Below are 14830 nucleotides of genomic sequence, written 5' to 3'. Positions count from 1 at the left end.
CATTATAGATGCACAGCTTTGCCATTTTATATATACAGTAAATAAAAACTCTATAAAATATTTATAAGTCTGATAGCCCTAAATGTCTTTGCGGAGCATTGGAATCGGCGGCATAGCGTTCCAGGATAAAAGCCGGATGCCATTGATATTCCATTGTCCTAAAATAGCACACTCTTTACATCTAGAAGTAATAGTGCTAAAAATCAATGTCTTTTAGTGCAGCCTCAATCTTTTGAAATGTCTGCCCCGAATCTCTGAGTTGCTATTGTTGGGCATTTCCTGATGTGAAGAACAAAAGGGTGAAATGGAGCTAGTGCAGAATGAGATGGGAAATAGACACAGCCAATGGCAAGAGCTTGATCTGTGCAGATGCTCATGCACCATAGGGTCACAGCTGCCAAACTGCATCTTTATAAGTACCTTTATCATCTCAGCATGTACAGAATGAAGAGTTCTAATGCAGGTTTAAAGTGGATTACACAATGCAGGGTGTCTACTGTTTCTTGTCTGCAATATCTGCAAGTATCCTTAAGGTAACACTGAGCTGACACCTCAGAATAATAACTTCAGGTGCAAATTCTTATTAAGAACTGTGATAGCGTGTACCAGAGAGAATGCACTGTCATTGGAACAGGTGTCTTATTATGGGTATTATGTGTTGCCTATTGGAGATCATAATGAGATTGAGGTTTGTGACTGGGGCTAGTTTCATGGTAGAGCAAGAGAGCATGTGAAGGACTGAATGGAGGAAAAAAAGCTCAAAGGATATGGATGTCCAACCAGCAGCTCTCAAGCTGTTACCGACTTGCAAGGACCATGGCTGGAGCACTGAATTATATGTATTTTTTTCATCTGAATGGATGCTGTCTTTCTGCATTGCCTGGACCCCCTCACTACCATCTCTGCTCCTAAAATTATTGCATATAGATACGATATCCAAAGGATATCTCATCTCACAATATAATTTCTTGGGATGCATTAAACCAACTTTTTTGGGACTTAGAGGAATCCTGAACTAAGTACAAATGTGCATGTGCAAAGTGAGGGGGGGGGTGTTGCAATGTCCCCCTTTGCAATCACGTGACTTTAAGGGATCGGATTTGGTCTGGCCAGGCCAGTGTCGGACTGCGATGCCAGGGCCCCACCAGAAAACCATAGGCTGAGGGCCCACTTTCCAAACTATTATACCTCCTCTCTTCACTCAACCTCTTTATTCTCCTAATCTCTTTTCTCTATATACTATACTCTATTCTTTATTATTAGGCCTCTTTGTTACCATGAAATCGGCCAAATGTTTAGAAGCAAGAGGCCCACTGATCCCTGGGCCCACTGATACCTGGGTGGGCCAGTCCGACACTGGGCCAGGCACTTTAATTCTGGTGAACCAATTCCTGCCGAAAAAGGCTCAAATTAGCCTAATTCCCAAACCAAATCCATAGTAATTTAGTTGATGTCTATAACATTAAATTGCCATTAGCATACACCCCGAGCAATGAACATGAAAATTAAGCTATTGTTAATGCATTGCAATATTTCATATAATGGCAATGTTAATATTCTATAGACATTTCTTCCCCGATAATTAGGAAATACACACTTTCTTAAACACTGCAAGCCTGTGTTTTTTTTTTTGTTTTTTTTTTGCAACATCTCCAAGGAAACAGTTCATCCATAGAAAATTGTGCTAGATTACACTTCAAACTTTCTCTTTGTTCATCAACATGTAATAATTACAACCTCGGTACAAATGAGGCAATTACCCAAAATAAAAATGTAATGAGGAAGTAAATACAAAATGTGAAGTCTTGAGTAAATTCTTATTAAAGGAATCAGAACGGGAGTAAAATATGTTTCTAGTTATACTTGCGAATGGGGTTTTATTAAAGGTACATTATTGTTTCTGGTATTGCCGGGAACTTTACTAATGGTAATATCAGTGACACGCCTTTATTTAAAGTCTCAGACTGGACCCTATTGGGCTCACCAGAAAACACATGATAAATGGTATATATGGTGGAAATAAGAAAGATGATGGTGAGATTGTCCTGCAAGAGGACCTTCTATGGCCTGGAAGATGTCTTGGTACCCAGGCACCCCAGTTGGCCCTGTTTATTTAGATGGGGAGAGAGAAGGAGGGACTAAAACACTGATGTTACAAATTGTAACAACTTCTCCACAGCTTACAGACATCATACAGGAACTACATAACCCACAATGCATTGCACTGTGATGTTCCTTTCTTTATTGAAATCACATGTGCAGGGAATTGAGGGGTTTGGAGGAGGCACACTGAGGACAGATGGCTGTTGATACAAAGTAACAGTAGTCAGCCAGCTCAGCAAAGTAGTCAGACAGATCAGCAGGAGAGAATGGGGCTAGGCTTAGGGAAACCATTAAAATCATGAAAAGTCTGCATATTTTTTAATTGATGTATATTGCAAAGTTTCTTGAAATTGTGTTTACTTTTTAAAAAGCTTAAGTTATGTTTTTATGGAGCTCCCCTTTAATAATGCCAGTCCTTTCATTTTTTGCAAGCCAGGGCTTGGCTTAGTAGGATGATGGGGAATGGTAGTAATAATATTCTAATAAGGGACAATAGAGGAATTCTCCATCTGCTGCATGCAGGGGTGATCTTGACCTTTCTAGTGCCTGAGGCGGCTTTCCTGCTGCTGGCCCCCTTTCCCCCCTCATTTACATTTTCAGCACCTCGAGGGGGTCCAACAGGGGTCCCATCACTAGTGTAGATTGTGCATTTGCACTTTCTGTACTAGAAGAGTCAAATTTCTGGTTGGAAAACTGAAATTACCAGGAGGGGCTTTTTGCTTGTGCCTGAGGTGAGTTTCTCAACTCTCCTTATTGATGCAGCAAAATCATTATATTTGTACCCACATGCTGTTATCTTATAACAGTTTAAAGTTTCAGTTCTTTTCAGTAATATTAAAATGTACTGTTACTTTATCGCTTATATGATGCTTTTGTTTTCCTCTAGTTATGCACAGAAATCCATTTGGAATGGGCATTTGCTGCCGGAAGGGTTCCAGGAGCCCGCTGCAAGAGCTATACAATCCAACACAGGTTAGTGCTCATAATGTGAACCCACAATGGCCATGTACACAACACTCTCTCTTTTTTGAGGTCATGAGTGCCTCAGGCCCTGAATAATAAATTGTTAGTCCTGTCTTGTTCAGACATTTAAAGCTATTTTCTCCATGTGGCTGATAATTTACGCTGCCAGGAGACCACGTGTTAATATCACCACAAAGCATGGGCTTCCTAGAGTCGCAGTACTGAACAGTTGGAATTTAAAATCCTTCTGTCTGTGTTTTACCGAATATAACCAGTGGCAGAGATAAATTGTCTGGGTCTGCATGACAGGAGTTGCTTGTGTCCCAACTTCCCAAGTACATTTTTAGGAATTATGGGAGCCCAGGTCTCATAGTATTTGCATCTTGTTCTGGCCTTGTTGCTTAGCTTAGCTGTTGAACATTCCTTTAAGAATAATGCTATGTCCCTTTTTATCTCTCACAATGAAAATAACAATACAGGAAAAAGAATACACATATCCATCTCCATTTATTAGAACTTTTAGAAGAGGCCAACATTACGAACCACTCATATTTTGGAATGTTGGCACCTTCCTTTCCACTCCATAGATCTGTAAATACAGTATTGTGAATCTCACTGCTATTTTTTGCTTGAGAATGTCTGCTTGGGTAGGGAGGGAGAACATTAGTCTTCCATAAACGTTAACCCTTGAATGTACAGTAAGTTACCCACCAGAATATATTTACGTTCCCACTGGGCTTCAGCTTCATAGGTTCTGGTAGTGTTTTTTTTACTTGGGGAGACAGATCTCATGCTGACAATTTACTTTTTAAATATTTGCAGAAAAACATTCTACTTCTTTGTAAGTCTTCCCATGTTGCCACTGAGCTAGACAGAACACAGTAGTAGAGTAAGAGCTGTTGGGAAGTATAATTTATAAAGGAACTATTGCTTTGGTGAATATGGTTAATTCAGTGCCTGTAGAGAACATGAACATACAAGCATCTGTTGTAGGAGTTCAAGTAGAAGGTGTCTGTGGTATGCTGAACTACTGCTAAAAAGTTTATGCAAGTTGTGTAGAGCTGCTAGAATACATTGGCCCATTTACTACATTGTCCCATTTCACTACCCTGCACTTTCCCCTATCCTTGCTGTCTTATAGCGATGAGCGAATAAATTCGTCAGGCGCAAATTTGTGGTGAATTTCCGCGTCTTACCGTCGGCAAATAAATTTGCGAACCTCCCTTGAAAATTCCCCGACATCAAAAAAATTTGGACGCGCATCGGAAAAGTTGCTTGCATCAACGCTATTTGGACGCCCATTGACTTTAATGCCAGCATCAAAATTAACGTGAATTGATGCGGACTTCAAAATTAGAGTTTCGCGAGCAGGAGAAACATATCAAAAGGGATAAACTGATCAGACATTAAATTAAAATAATAGTGATAAATTATGGATTTATTATTTGCTGTGTAAAGCAAGAGTGCATTCAGAGTTCAAAAAGATATCAATCAAAAAACTAAATTTCTGCCAACATTTTTCCATGTTCATATGGTCAGTGCTCATGTGATCAGAGCCATCATGACACAAAACTCTGCATATACTGGAAATGAGGCTTCCTGAATGAAATTTTTTATATGCCATTATGCTGCACAGAACCTTTATAGGCAAATGACTAAGAAAAACTTAAACTAATAAATAGATATTTGAAATAAATGAGCACTGGACCAAACCTATATGCATTAAAGCAGATGAATTTCCTCTTGCTCTTCAATTTTTAATCCAGGTTGGCTTTAGATCAATCTATATAATCCTGTTGTTACAAAAATCACATTTGCATCCTGCGACCAGTTTATAGCACTTTATTGTATGTGTAAGATAAGTGTGAAAATGCTCTGTATGATTTAATTTTAAAGAGAAAGTCAAGCATTTGCTCAGCAAAGAGCATGGATGTGCTTTTTTTCCCTCTGGCTGGCTGTGATGTTCATTTCTCAGGGTTATTACATTGTAATCTAAATTGTTCTGCTATTATCTTTTCGTGATCTGACTTGTTGATGAATCATTTACAAAATATGATACAATCTTTACTAATTTAAATGCTGCTTTTTCTGAAATGGAGCCAGATTAAAAATGATTAAAGAATAAACGCAACACGGGTCCTTAGCAAATAACTTCAGTGGAACAAACATATTTACTGTTTTTGTACAATACAATCTTCTTTGCATTGCTTCCTTTAATAACTATAGGTGTCATTTATGATTCCCCAGGCAGAATTGCAAGTGTAAAATAGTAAGTGTAAAATAGTACAGTACATTATACAGATTTTCCATAACCCACAAAACTGAAGAAGTTCAACAAAAGCCATTATCCAAATGTATGTTGTTTCTGGGCTTCATTTTTTCTGGGAATTCAAGTTGCAGACCAAAAAGATCTGTCCCTTTTCTGCAACTTAGTTAGACAGCTTCATCAGGTTTAGTGAACATAGTTGTTGTTGATACTCAACTGATGAAGTTTTCTGTTTTTTATTAATCACGTCATATAAAATTACAAACCAAAAGACATGTCAGTGTTATGTAGACATTTCATTTTGTTTGATAAAACTGCAACAACGGAATGGTTAGGGGTCATGCGCTAACATCAGTTGGCTCTTGCTAAATGCATGCCATTTGATTAATGAAAGCAAGCACCTCATTGGTTGCTTGGGGTTTGTGGAGCAGGGAAACAGAACAGAAACAGTATAGAACAGGAACCTATATACACCATATGAGCATCCTTGTGCCAAAGTCCAGGCAAATATGGTAAAACTGAGGCTATAGTACTGTCACCTACGGCTCCCTAAATTCAGAACAAGTGCTAAGCTCCCAGTCACGGCTCAATCTTCTGCCTGTAGCAGTTTCGGGAGGATCCCTCAGCTACTCAGATGCTGCCAGGTCTTAACTTGAGAGGAGCAAAGCAAGTGTTGTGAACAAGCAAAGGGGCAATATCCGTTACGAAGGATAGGACGGAAGGCAACACCAGCTTCTTAAGGGTTAAACGATAAAGAGTTGTCAGGCAGGCCTGGGGTCGGTACAGGCAGGGTTCAAGAATACTCAGGCAGGCAGGGTCAATACAGGCAGAGTTCAAAGAATGGTCAGGCTGGCAAAGGTCGGGATTGGCAGAATTCAGCAGAGTCAGACAGGCAGGGATCAAAAACCAGATATACACAGACAGAATTCGCACCCAGGAACTAATCAAATAGACCTAACAACGGGAAATGATTTTGGACCCGAAGCCCCTTTAAATATTAAAATTTTTTGCACCAAATATGTGATGACACAGCACGTAAATCCCGGAAGTGCGCTCCATAGGAGAACCGCAAAGCAACAGGGAAGGATCACCGCGGCAGCCCACTAGACCAACAGGGTGATTCTTTACAGGTACTAGTTGTGCTGTTCTTACCCTGTGCTCACATATAGTATATTCCTGTACTAGGATTATCATGATCTTTTACTCCGATGAGTACATGGTTGAGATTTTATTGCCATAACAAGGAGGGGAATCATATTCAATTCAGAAATACAGGTTTCTTATTCTTTCCTGAAAATGAAAGTGGAAGTCATAACTTATACTTGTTCAAATTTTAGCATGGTTGGTGCAATAACATTTCATTTGCTAGAATTCTTCAAATATATTTTAATAGTTAGTTTTGAGACAGAGTAACCCAGAATCTATTTTGTAATTTCTAACAAGCACCAACAGAGACAAAGACACTGGTCTTATTCATAACCCTTGTTTAAGGTGTTGAAAATCCTCTTGCCCTTATTAAAGAAAATTGTGACTTCCGTTGAAAGTACAATCTCTCCTATTAAGTAAAGTCAGTTGGTGAATAGGGCCATCTGTCTAAAACTAGAATTTTCCCCAGGGAGGAAATGTTGATGGGGCCAGCACAAGGATTTATATAGGCCATGGTGTTTTCTTGTTCAGTTAAGCCAATATGAAAATGATCCATGGAGAATTGTATAGGAACCTAGAAGAGCCCTTGGAAAAACAGTTTCCTCTTCCAGTTTCCAGCATGTTCTTACTTTCTTAGCCCAGATAAGAGAACTGGAAGCCTGAAAAGACAGAAAAAGCTTTGTAGAAGCAGTGCATCCTAGGAAAGATCTGACAGGTATTAACTTTCCCTGCATGTTTATGGAAAGAGACTTCCTGTGGATAATGATTTATATGATCCAATATTATTTATTGTTTATTTAAGTAAATCAAAGATAAATTAAATCTCACTATCACTTACCAACACCAATGAATAATCAATGACAGAAATCCGACAGCTTCATTTTACATATTAATGATTGCGCTGCCTGCTGTGCCTCTATGGAATTTGAAGTCCTGCTCTAAGAGAGAATATAGGAAAGAGTATTCCTATCTGCAGTGCTTATGCTAATGCATGCTCATTGACTTTCAGCTGCTGATCTGCTGGGTGAGGGTATAGGAAGATTGGGGCATCCACATTTTAGCACATACTGTACACTTGCTTAATGGGAATGATATAGGGAAGCATAAAACTGAGACAGTCTTAAGGACTCTGTACTTTATATACACACCCAAGACCTCCATCAGAAACCACAGGGCCCCGTACAACAAAATCTTCTGGGCCCCCTTGTCCCAGCCCCCAAGTTCCACCCTACACCACAGTAAAAAGGCCACAAAGACAGCGCTAAAACGGTAAACTCCCCACACACACAAATAATAAAAAGCCTTTGGTGTTCAGGACATAAGTTCAAAAAAAATCATTGGTGATCAGGCCCCTCCCATAAATTAAAAAAAATAAACATTGGAGCCAGGCGACCATAAAATATTTAAAAAAAACACTGGTGGCAGGAGGTTGTATAGTATTAAAATATTACATTGGTGGCCAGGGATTTAAATATAAAAAAGAAAACACATTGGTGTAATTGGAAGTTACCTTAGGCTCCTTTCGTGGCTTCTGCTTCGGCTCCTTTCGTGGCTTTGGGTCTTTTCATGCCTTCAGGACTTCAACCTTGGGTCTTTTCATGGCTTCAGCTCCGTTTGCGGCTTTGGGTCTTCTGATTCGGGTCATTCTGCGGCTTCGGCTCCGTTTGTGGCTTCGGAACTTCGGGACTTCAGCGCTGTCAAGTTGGGCCCGGCTAATTCGAATAGTGCTGATGGCGGTCCTGTATACAGCTCACATTATATACAGTATTTTAATACAGCTACAGAAAGATCCCTACCGCGCCGGCGTGTGCTAGACGCCGTGAGTGTGAGCATGCAAGTGGCGCCGTGGTTGTGCACACAAAATTTTTTTAGCCAAAGGGGGTCGCAGCATTAAAAAGCAGTGGGTTTGGACCTGGGCCGACCCTGTACAAAGGACTGTATTAATGCATAGTTCATTTATGCAGCTTTCTGTGTATGATGAATCAATCATAAATGATGGTCCAGATCATGATTGCTTGCTATACTATATAGTCAAAAGTATGTGGACTCCTGCCTGTCTTCTCATTTCAAAAAACAAATTCATATGAATTTCTTTCTCTCTTTGCTGCTGAAACTGCATTTACCCTCTACTATTCTGGAAAGGCTTAAGAGTATGATGGATCATTGTAGGATGGCTTTACTTCCATTCATATGTAAGAGGTTCGGCATTGGTGATGAGAGCTCATAGGCATTGTCCACAGCATCATTGTATGAAGTAGTAGTATCTGCTTTGGATTGAAACCATGGTCTCTGCCAATCTGACAAACCACTATAAACACGCCCAGCATCATTGGTGCGTCTCTGTTGCATCACTGTTACCAACACACCCCCATGACTTCAGCAGACACTCTATTACCAGAAGCCCCCGGGCTGGTAATACTTATTTGAAAGGTGGCAACCCTAGTTGGCAGTGATGATTTATGGCTATATACAAGTGTGTATTCCCTAATATCTGGCCTTTTTGAATTTTGCAAGAGATTTATTATTTTTATACATTCTCTGCCAACTTTTTTGCTCCGTTGGCATCATTTAAGCTCATTGCAGTTACAGATTTGACACTTCACAAAATATATACAATTGAAAAACTTCTGTAACTGTTGTGTATTATAGTGTATATGTCCCTGTTCTACTTTTGCAGAGCTTTGGGGGCAGATTTACTAAAGGGCGAAATGACAAATGCTGGCAATGGTTCATCAGCATTACCAATTTCAGTCACTTTGTCAATTTACTAATGGGCGCAGGCGTCACTTCGCTAGCGAAGAAGATAGACGTGATTCGCACTCTAACGCCAAACGAATTTTCGCTCTGGTAAATGGACGTTACTCCGCAAATTCAAAAACCTCTGGTGTCTTTACATTTTTTCAGGCAAAAGGCATAAAAAAATTTTGGGTACCCAGTTTCCCCCATACATTTTCTAACATATGGAACAGTGGGCTCATGTGTAGAGCATTAAAACAACTCTATAGACTTTATTAGGGTTCCCTGGACAAGTGTGGTTATCAGTGGAAATGTAATGTATTAGCTGCAACATAAATAGCTCCATTCAACTTCAAATTTCCCGCCGTATGCAAATTAGCCTTAGCGAAGACCTCTCACGAAGTTGCACTATGCAGAATTGAACAGTAGCGCATCTTCGCTTTGATTTGCTCGTATTGCCGAAGTAACACTAGTGAAAATTCGCCAGTGTTCGACACCCAGGACGCAACTTTGCATTTTAGTAAATTAGCGTTGTCTGAGTGCATTTTTGCCTGGCGAAGTGTTGCTATGGCAACAAAGCCGTCGCTGGTGAATTTTCCCTTAAATTTACCCTTAGACCAGGGGTGTCCAACCTGCGGCCCGAGGGCCACATGCGGCCCAGGATGGATATGAATGTGGCCCAGCTTGAAACGCTCAGTTCCCGAGGAAACGTCATAATAATATAATAATAAGTCTATTTAATATCCCATATTACAGTGTATAGCTCCATCAGGTTATCCAACTGGTATTGTAGTTCTTTTCTGTGTATTTTCTTTACTTTACAAATCAAAAGTTTTTGTGTATTTCATGTGTGGCCCCAGACAATTTTTCTTTTTCCAATGTGGCCCAGGGAAGCCAAAAGGTTGGACACCCCTGCCTTAGACCATTAGGATAATGTTATAAATCACAGAGTTTGCTCCAACACAGCAACTCACAGTTACTAGGGCGATATTTGTTTTCAGTAAATGCTGCCCATTTTGGATTACTAGACCTCATGCATATTTTTTAACTTTCCTTACATTCTTACCTGATCCTCACTTGTCCTTATCTGAAATTTACACTGAACTTAGTTAGATACCAACTCTAGGTATTAAAACATCCATGCATATACTGTATGTAAATGAGAGCAATTCTGATAAAGTGAGATACAGTTACCCTTATGCAGTAGCAGTAATTTAGCTAATTTGCACTAACATGATACCTTTAGTTGGTTTAACAAGCAAATCTAAGTTCAGTACATGCAGAAGAATTTGCATCATTTACTACGGGGACAAAGTGTTTTTTAGATGTGTTCTTTTTATAGCAGACAGGATATGGAAAGGTAATGTCACATTGGAAATTTTTCTATAAAGCAATTAGTGGGGAAGTGGAACTAATATACAAGCCACTGCTTGATGAATATGTTTTCTAACATTTTAAAAAAAACTGCAGTATAAGCAAGCATTTCTGTAAAAGAAGATAGTTTAAATGCAGTTGCTGTATTATGGATCTTAGGCAAACTATTTTTGATTAGAGAAGCAGATGGTACTTTTAATATTTATATTACTATATTTAGCTGTTGAGCTAAACAATATGGTGGTTTGTGGTTAGTGTTTCAGCGTTGCAGTACTCTGGTACTGGGAGTAGGCAGTTTATTTGGATTATGAATGATAGGAAATCTATGTAATGTGCTCCTTAGTGGGAGAGCACATTACATAGTGTGTAATTAAACACTGTATTGCATAGACGCACAGACAATATCGTACGAAACGAATTTTCGTCCGATATTCGGTGAGTGTATGGTGGAAAAAGAGCCAACCGATATCGGCAGAAGACTTGAATATCTGTCGGCTCATCGATCGGGCTGGACGGAAAATTTTGATCGGGTGCCTTTGAAGGGACCCAACCATTGGCCATTGTTAGTGCTGAATCATCAGATACAGGTAGAATTCTATTGTTTCTTCCCTTATATCTACCTGTATATCTGACGATACAGCTCTACACGTGTGTATTAAAACGAACAATCTTTCTTGGAAAGATCTTTTCCAAGAAAGATCGTAATTGTTACATCTATGGCCACCATTAGACTCAGAGATCATTAAAAGGATACTGCCACTTTTTTTAAATTTGCTGTTTTGCCATGAAACTGTTGGAAAAAACATCACCAAAAGTCAATGGGTATGCGGAAATTAAATTATGGTTATGGGGTTTTTAGATCTGCAGTAGGGAATATGTTGTCCGTTCATCTCCTAGACAGGGGAGGGCTCCCATCCCATTGGTTGATGAGAGAGGCAATTTCACTGAGGAAAGTACAGAACTCTGGAACTCTGAGCAAGTTTTTTTTTCTTACTATAGATCCACTAAAAAAATTATTTGAAGTTTTCTAAAGCACCACTTGTGACTGCTATAGACTTTAGGATTCAGCCCACAAACAGAAATAGAAAACAATACATTTACAAGTAGTAGTTTCCTACCATAAAAACAGATTTTTTTTTTATATGACCCAAATGCATGAGAGAGTCTCCACTCCACGTCCACTGTAAGTTCGCCTTTACACTGCATCCAAGGGATGTCATTCACTTGGCTTGTATCTTAAATTGTGTCTTTATATTTGTCTAAAAAGCACAGTGTTTTTCTTGGTGTGAGTGAATGGCAGGATGCAGCTGTTACAGTGTAGGTAAAGGTCAATCAAACCTTTCTATTCTTAGAGATGAGTTGGATACAAATGATATTTTTTCCTGAAATACGCTGCCTTATTCGTAATTATCTTTCAATCAGTTGAGGCAATCTACCAGACAAATGTGAATGACTGGTTGCTAGGATTACAGCTTGTGGCAATGACATAGCACACTAGTTCTGGGGCTACATTTATTGGCATTAGTACTTTTTATCACTTATCTTTCTTTGGCATTATATATTACAGTTAGTCATTTGGCACCAACCTTCCTTAGACCCTTTCTATTCCAGTTATTTAATCATATGATTGAAGTGTGGTCGCTATGGTAGAAACAGCATTCAGCAGTTTTAGTTCTAAAGAAGAAAACTTAATTATAAACAGTATAAAACAAAAACTAACTGCAAATTGTCTTAAAATACTAAGGTATCTCAGTAAAAGTTTAATTCAAGGTGAGCTACTCCTTTAAACTACACACATATTTGGTTGAACAGTTGTTCAATTTAGACCTTACTGCCTGATTTTCTGTGTGTCTATTGACTGATTTTCTGTGTGTCTATTGACACTGTGTGTCTATTGACATGATTGTCTTGTCTATTGACAAGAATGTAGTTAAAATGACACGTGCTGGTTAAACCTCTCACTCCAATATGAAGTTGGTCCTTCCTTGACTTTAGTAAAAGGCATGCGCTAGATGTTGGATCATCGCTTTGGTGAGATTTGTTGGTGAGATTTGCTCCCATTCAGCCACATGATCACTCATAAGGTTGTGCACTACTGCTGGAGATGAGACATGGCTCATAGGTGTTGAGTTGGGTTAAGTCTTGGATCTGTGTAGGTCAAGCCAAGTTCTGTACAGACCTTGCTTTGTGCTTCAGGCATTATGCTACTAAAACTGAAAGGACCATGAATTGTCAACAGTGTCATTGCACCCTGTAGCAAATCCAACTTGCTTTCACTGGATAGAAGCGACTATTCCAAAACTAAAAAGTTTTATTATTCCTTCTCCACCGAACATTACACTCCCGATCACAAAGTCAAGCTTAGGGGTTTTCTCCTTATCTGTCAGACTCTCACCAGATGACACTTGGCATTGCACATGATGTTACGATGTAAATTCCAATGAAAAAACATATAGTTATAATGCTGCGTCCAGACACAGTTTGGAACATAGTAGTGAGTCTTTCAACGTCCAATTTGGGAAGGGAGTGACCAAATACATTTGGCCATATATTGTTTATGTTTTGGCCATGTTGCTTATAACAGTTGTTTGTAGATCCAGAAGGAAAAAGGGTCATAGCCCCCTCTTATTTCTGATCAGATCATTTTGCCCAAGACTGATAAGTGGGTCAGTGTTATTTTGCCACCTATATGGTCTAATCATACAGGTTTTGATCTTGCTTGATCTTGTACAAATACAGAGATCAGCAGCCAAAAGAAATATTGCTACTGTGATGGAAATGATTTACACAAAGTCTGAACACTTCCTATATTTAAGCATGAGCCTTCTGAATTCTTTCTTCATACTTACAATTGATGAACTGAAACGTGGCTTTTTCCGCTGACCCCTCAGACTCCTGTTTGATTTGCGAGGTTGGTTTTTGCAGTTGGAGACATTATGTTTGTCACATCTTTTGTCTTCCTTCTAAGCAAATGATTCAGCGATGACAACGACAAAGACAGAGCATAATAGAATTGACAAATAATAGGATGCATGTGTCAAAGTGAAAGCATCACAAAAGAATAGATAATCTTCCCACTGTCCTCCCATATTTTTCACATCTTTTGTGGTCGGCTTTATATGGTGTTGCCTCTGCTCACTTCATTGAAGTCATTAGTTCAATTATACAACTACTTCATATGATCCATCTCCCATACAGAAATTGCTGCATTGTCAGTTCATTAACAAGTCTTGGTTGAATAACATTTTCAATGGGAGAGAAGCTATATTACTGACATTTATTAAAGGGTGCAAATCATTTATGGCATATTTGTGTCTGAAAAAAGGGAATTTTCAGCCAAAAATAAGGCCTGGTATTAGAAGAAAACCAGCTAGAGGAATCTCTTCTTACTGAAATTCTTTTTGTGCAAACATTGGGCCAGATTCAGTTCAGTGAGAAAAAGGTTCATCACGTGAAAACTCATGGACGAGATTAAATTTGAGAAGCAATTCAATTCAGAAAAACATCTCAGGGTTTATCACGTGAAAACTGTATTGAAATATATGGGGAGAAAACTGAAAGGGAATTTGAAGAATTTTTTTTCCTCTTCAAATTGAATCTTGTCCATGAGTTTTCACGTAAGAAACCATGCGATAACCTTTTCCCATTGAATTGAATGTGGACCATAGAGCAGAGTTTGAAATATAGTCAAATTGTCAGTGGGGGTGGATTTTGCTGATGTTTTTGTAAAGTAGAGCTGTCTTTGTGTATCTGGTGTGGGCCAATGCTGTCACAGAACAGTCCGGGTTTTTCTTTTATTCCCACAAGAAGGAACCCCCTCTGTCTCCCGATACGGCAGGGTCTGAATTGTACTCTTGTATTGCACGGCATTGCATTTGAATTGAGATGTGTTTGCCACATGACCCATATATAATTCCGAAGGTTCAGCAGTGCAGCAAGTCTCCAGGATCAAATTTGTATTTTCCAAGAAAAAACACATCAGGGGTTGGGGAACTTCGGCTGAAGGGATGACATTACCTAAGGCAATTTTTTTAAATCCATTATATTAATGAGGATGGATAAAAAGGTAACGTAAATTATTTGGGTTTCTTTTCCAGGGATCTTTTTGGTGGACATACATGTTTTTTTTTTTGCAGGGATTATATTTTCTTATTAAAAAAATGTAAACAGATGACACTATGCATGTACAAAAATACTTTGATTAGTATTTACTCCAAACTGTTCCCCCTCAGCCTAGAACCA

At 39.0% G+C, this 14830-nt stretch overlaps 1 protein-coding gene across 2 annotated transcripts in view; it reads left to right on the top strand.

Annotated features, from left to right (window-relative positions):
- Window positions 1-14830, top strand: part of chst11.S (carbohydrate (chondroitin 4) sulfotransferase 11 S homeolog) — a 169760-nt gene that overhangs the window by 83328 nt on the left and 71602 nt on the right. For both annotated transcript variants that reach the window (XM_041588660.1, XM_018256057.2), the window contains exon 2: window positions 2990-3075. In XM_041588660.1, the coding sequence (XP_041444594.1) occupies window positions 2990-3075 (86 nt within the window). The remainder of the gene's footprint in view (window positions 1-2989; window positions 3076-14830) is intronic.

This window comes from Xenopus laevis, chromosome 3S, assembly GCF_017654675.1.
Source record: "Xenopus laevis strain J_2021 chromosome 3S, Xenopus_laevis_v10.1, whole genome shotgun sequence".
Taxonomy (NCBI): Eukaryota; Metazoa; Chordata; class Amphibia; order Anura; family Pipidae; genus Xenopus; species Xenopus laevis.
The sequence above is the reverse complement of the archived record's forward strand: the minus strand, read 5'-3'. Positions and strand labels throughout refer to the sequence as shown.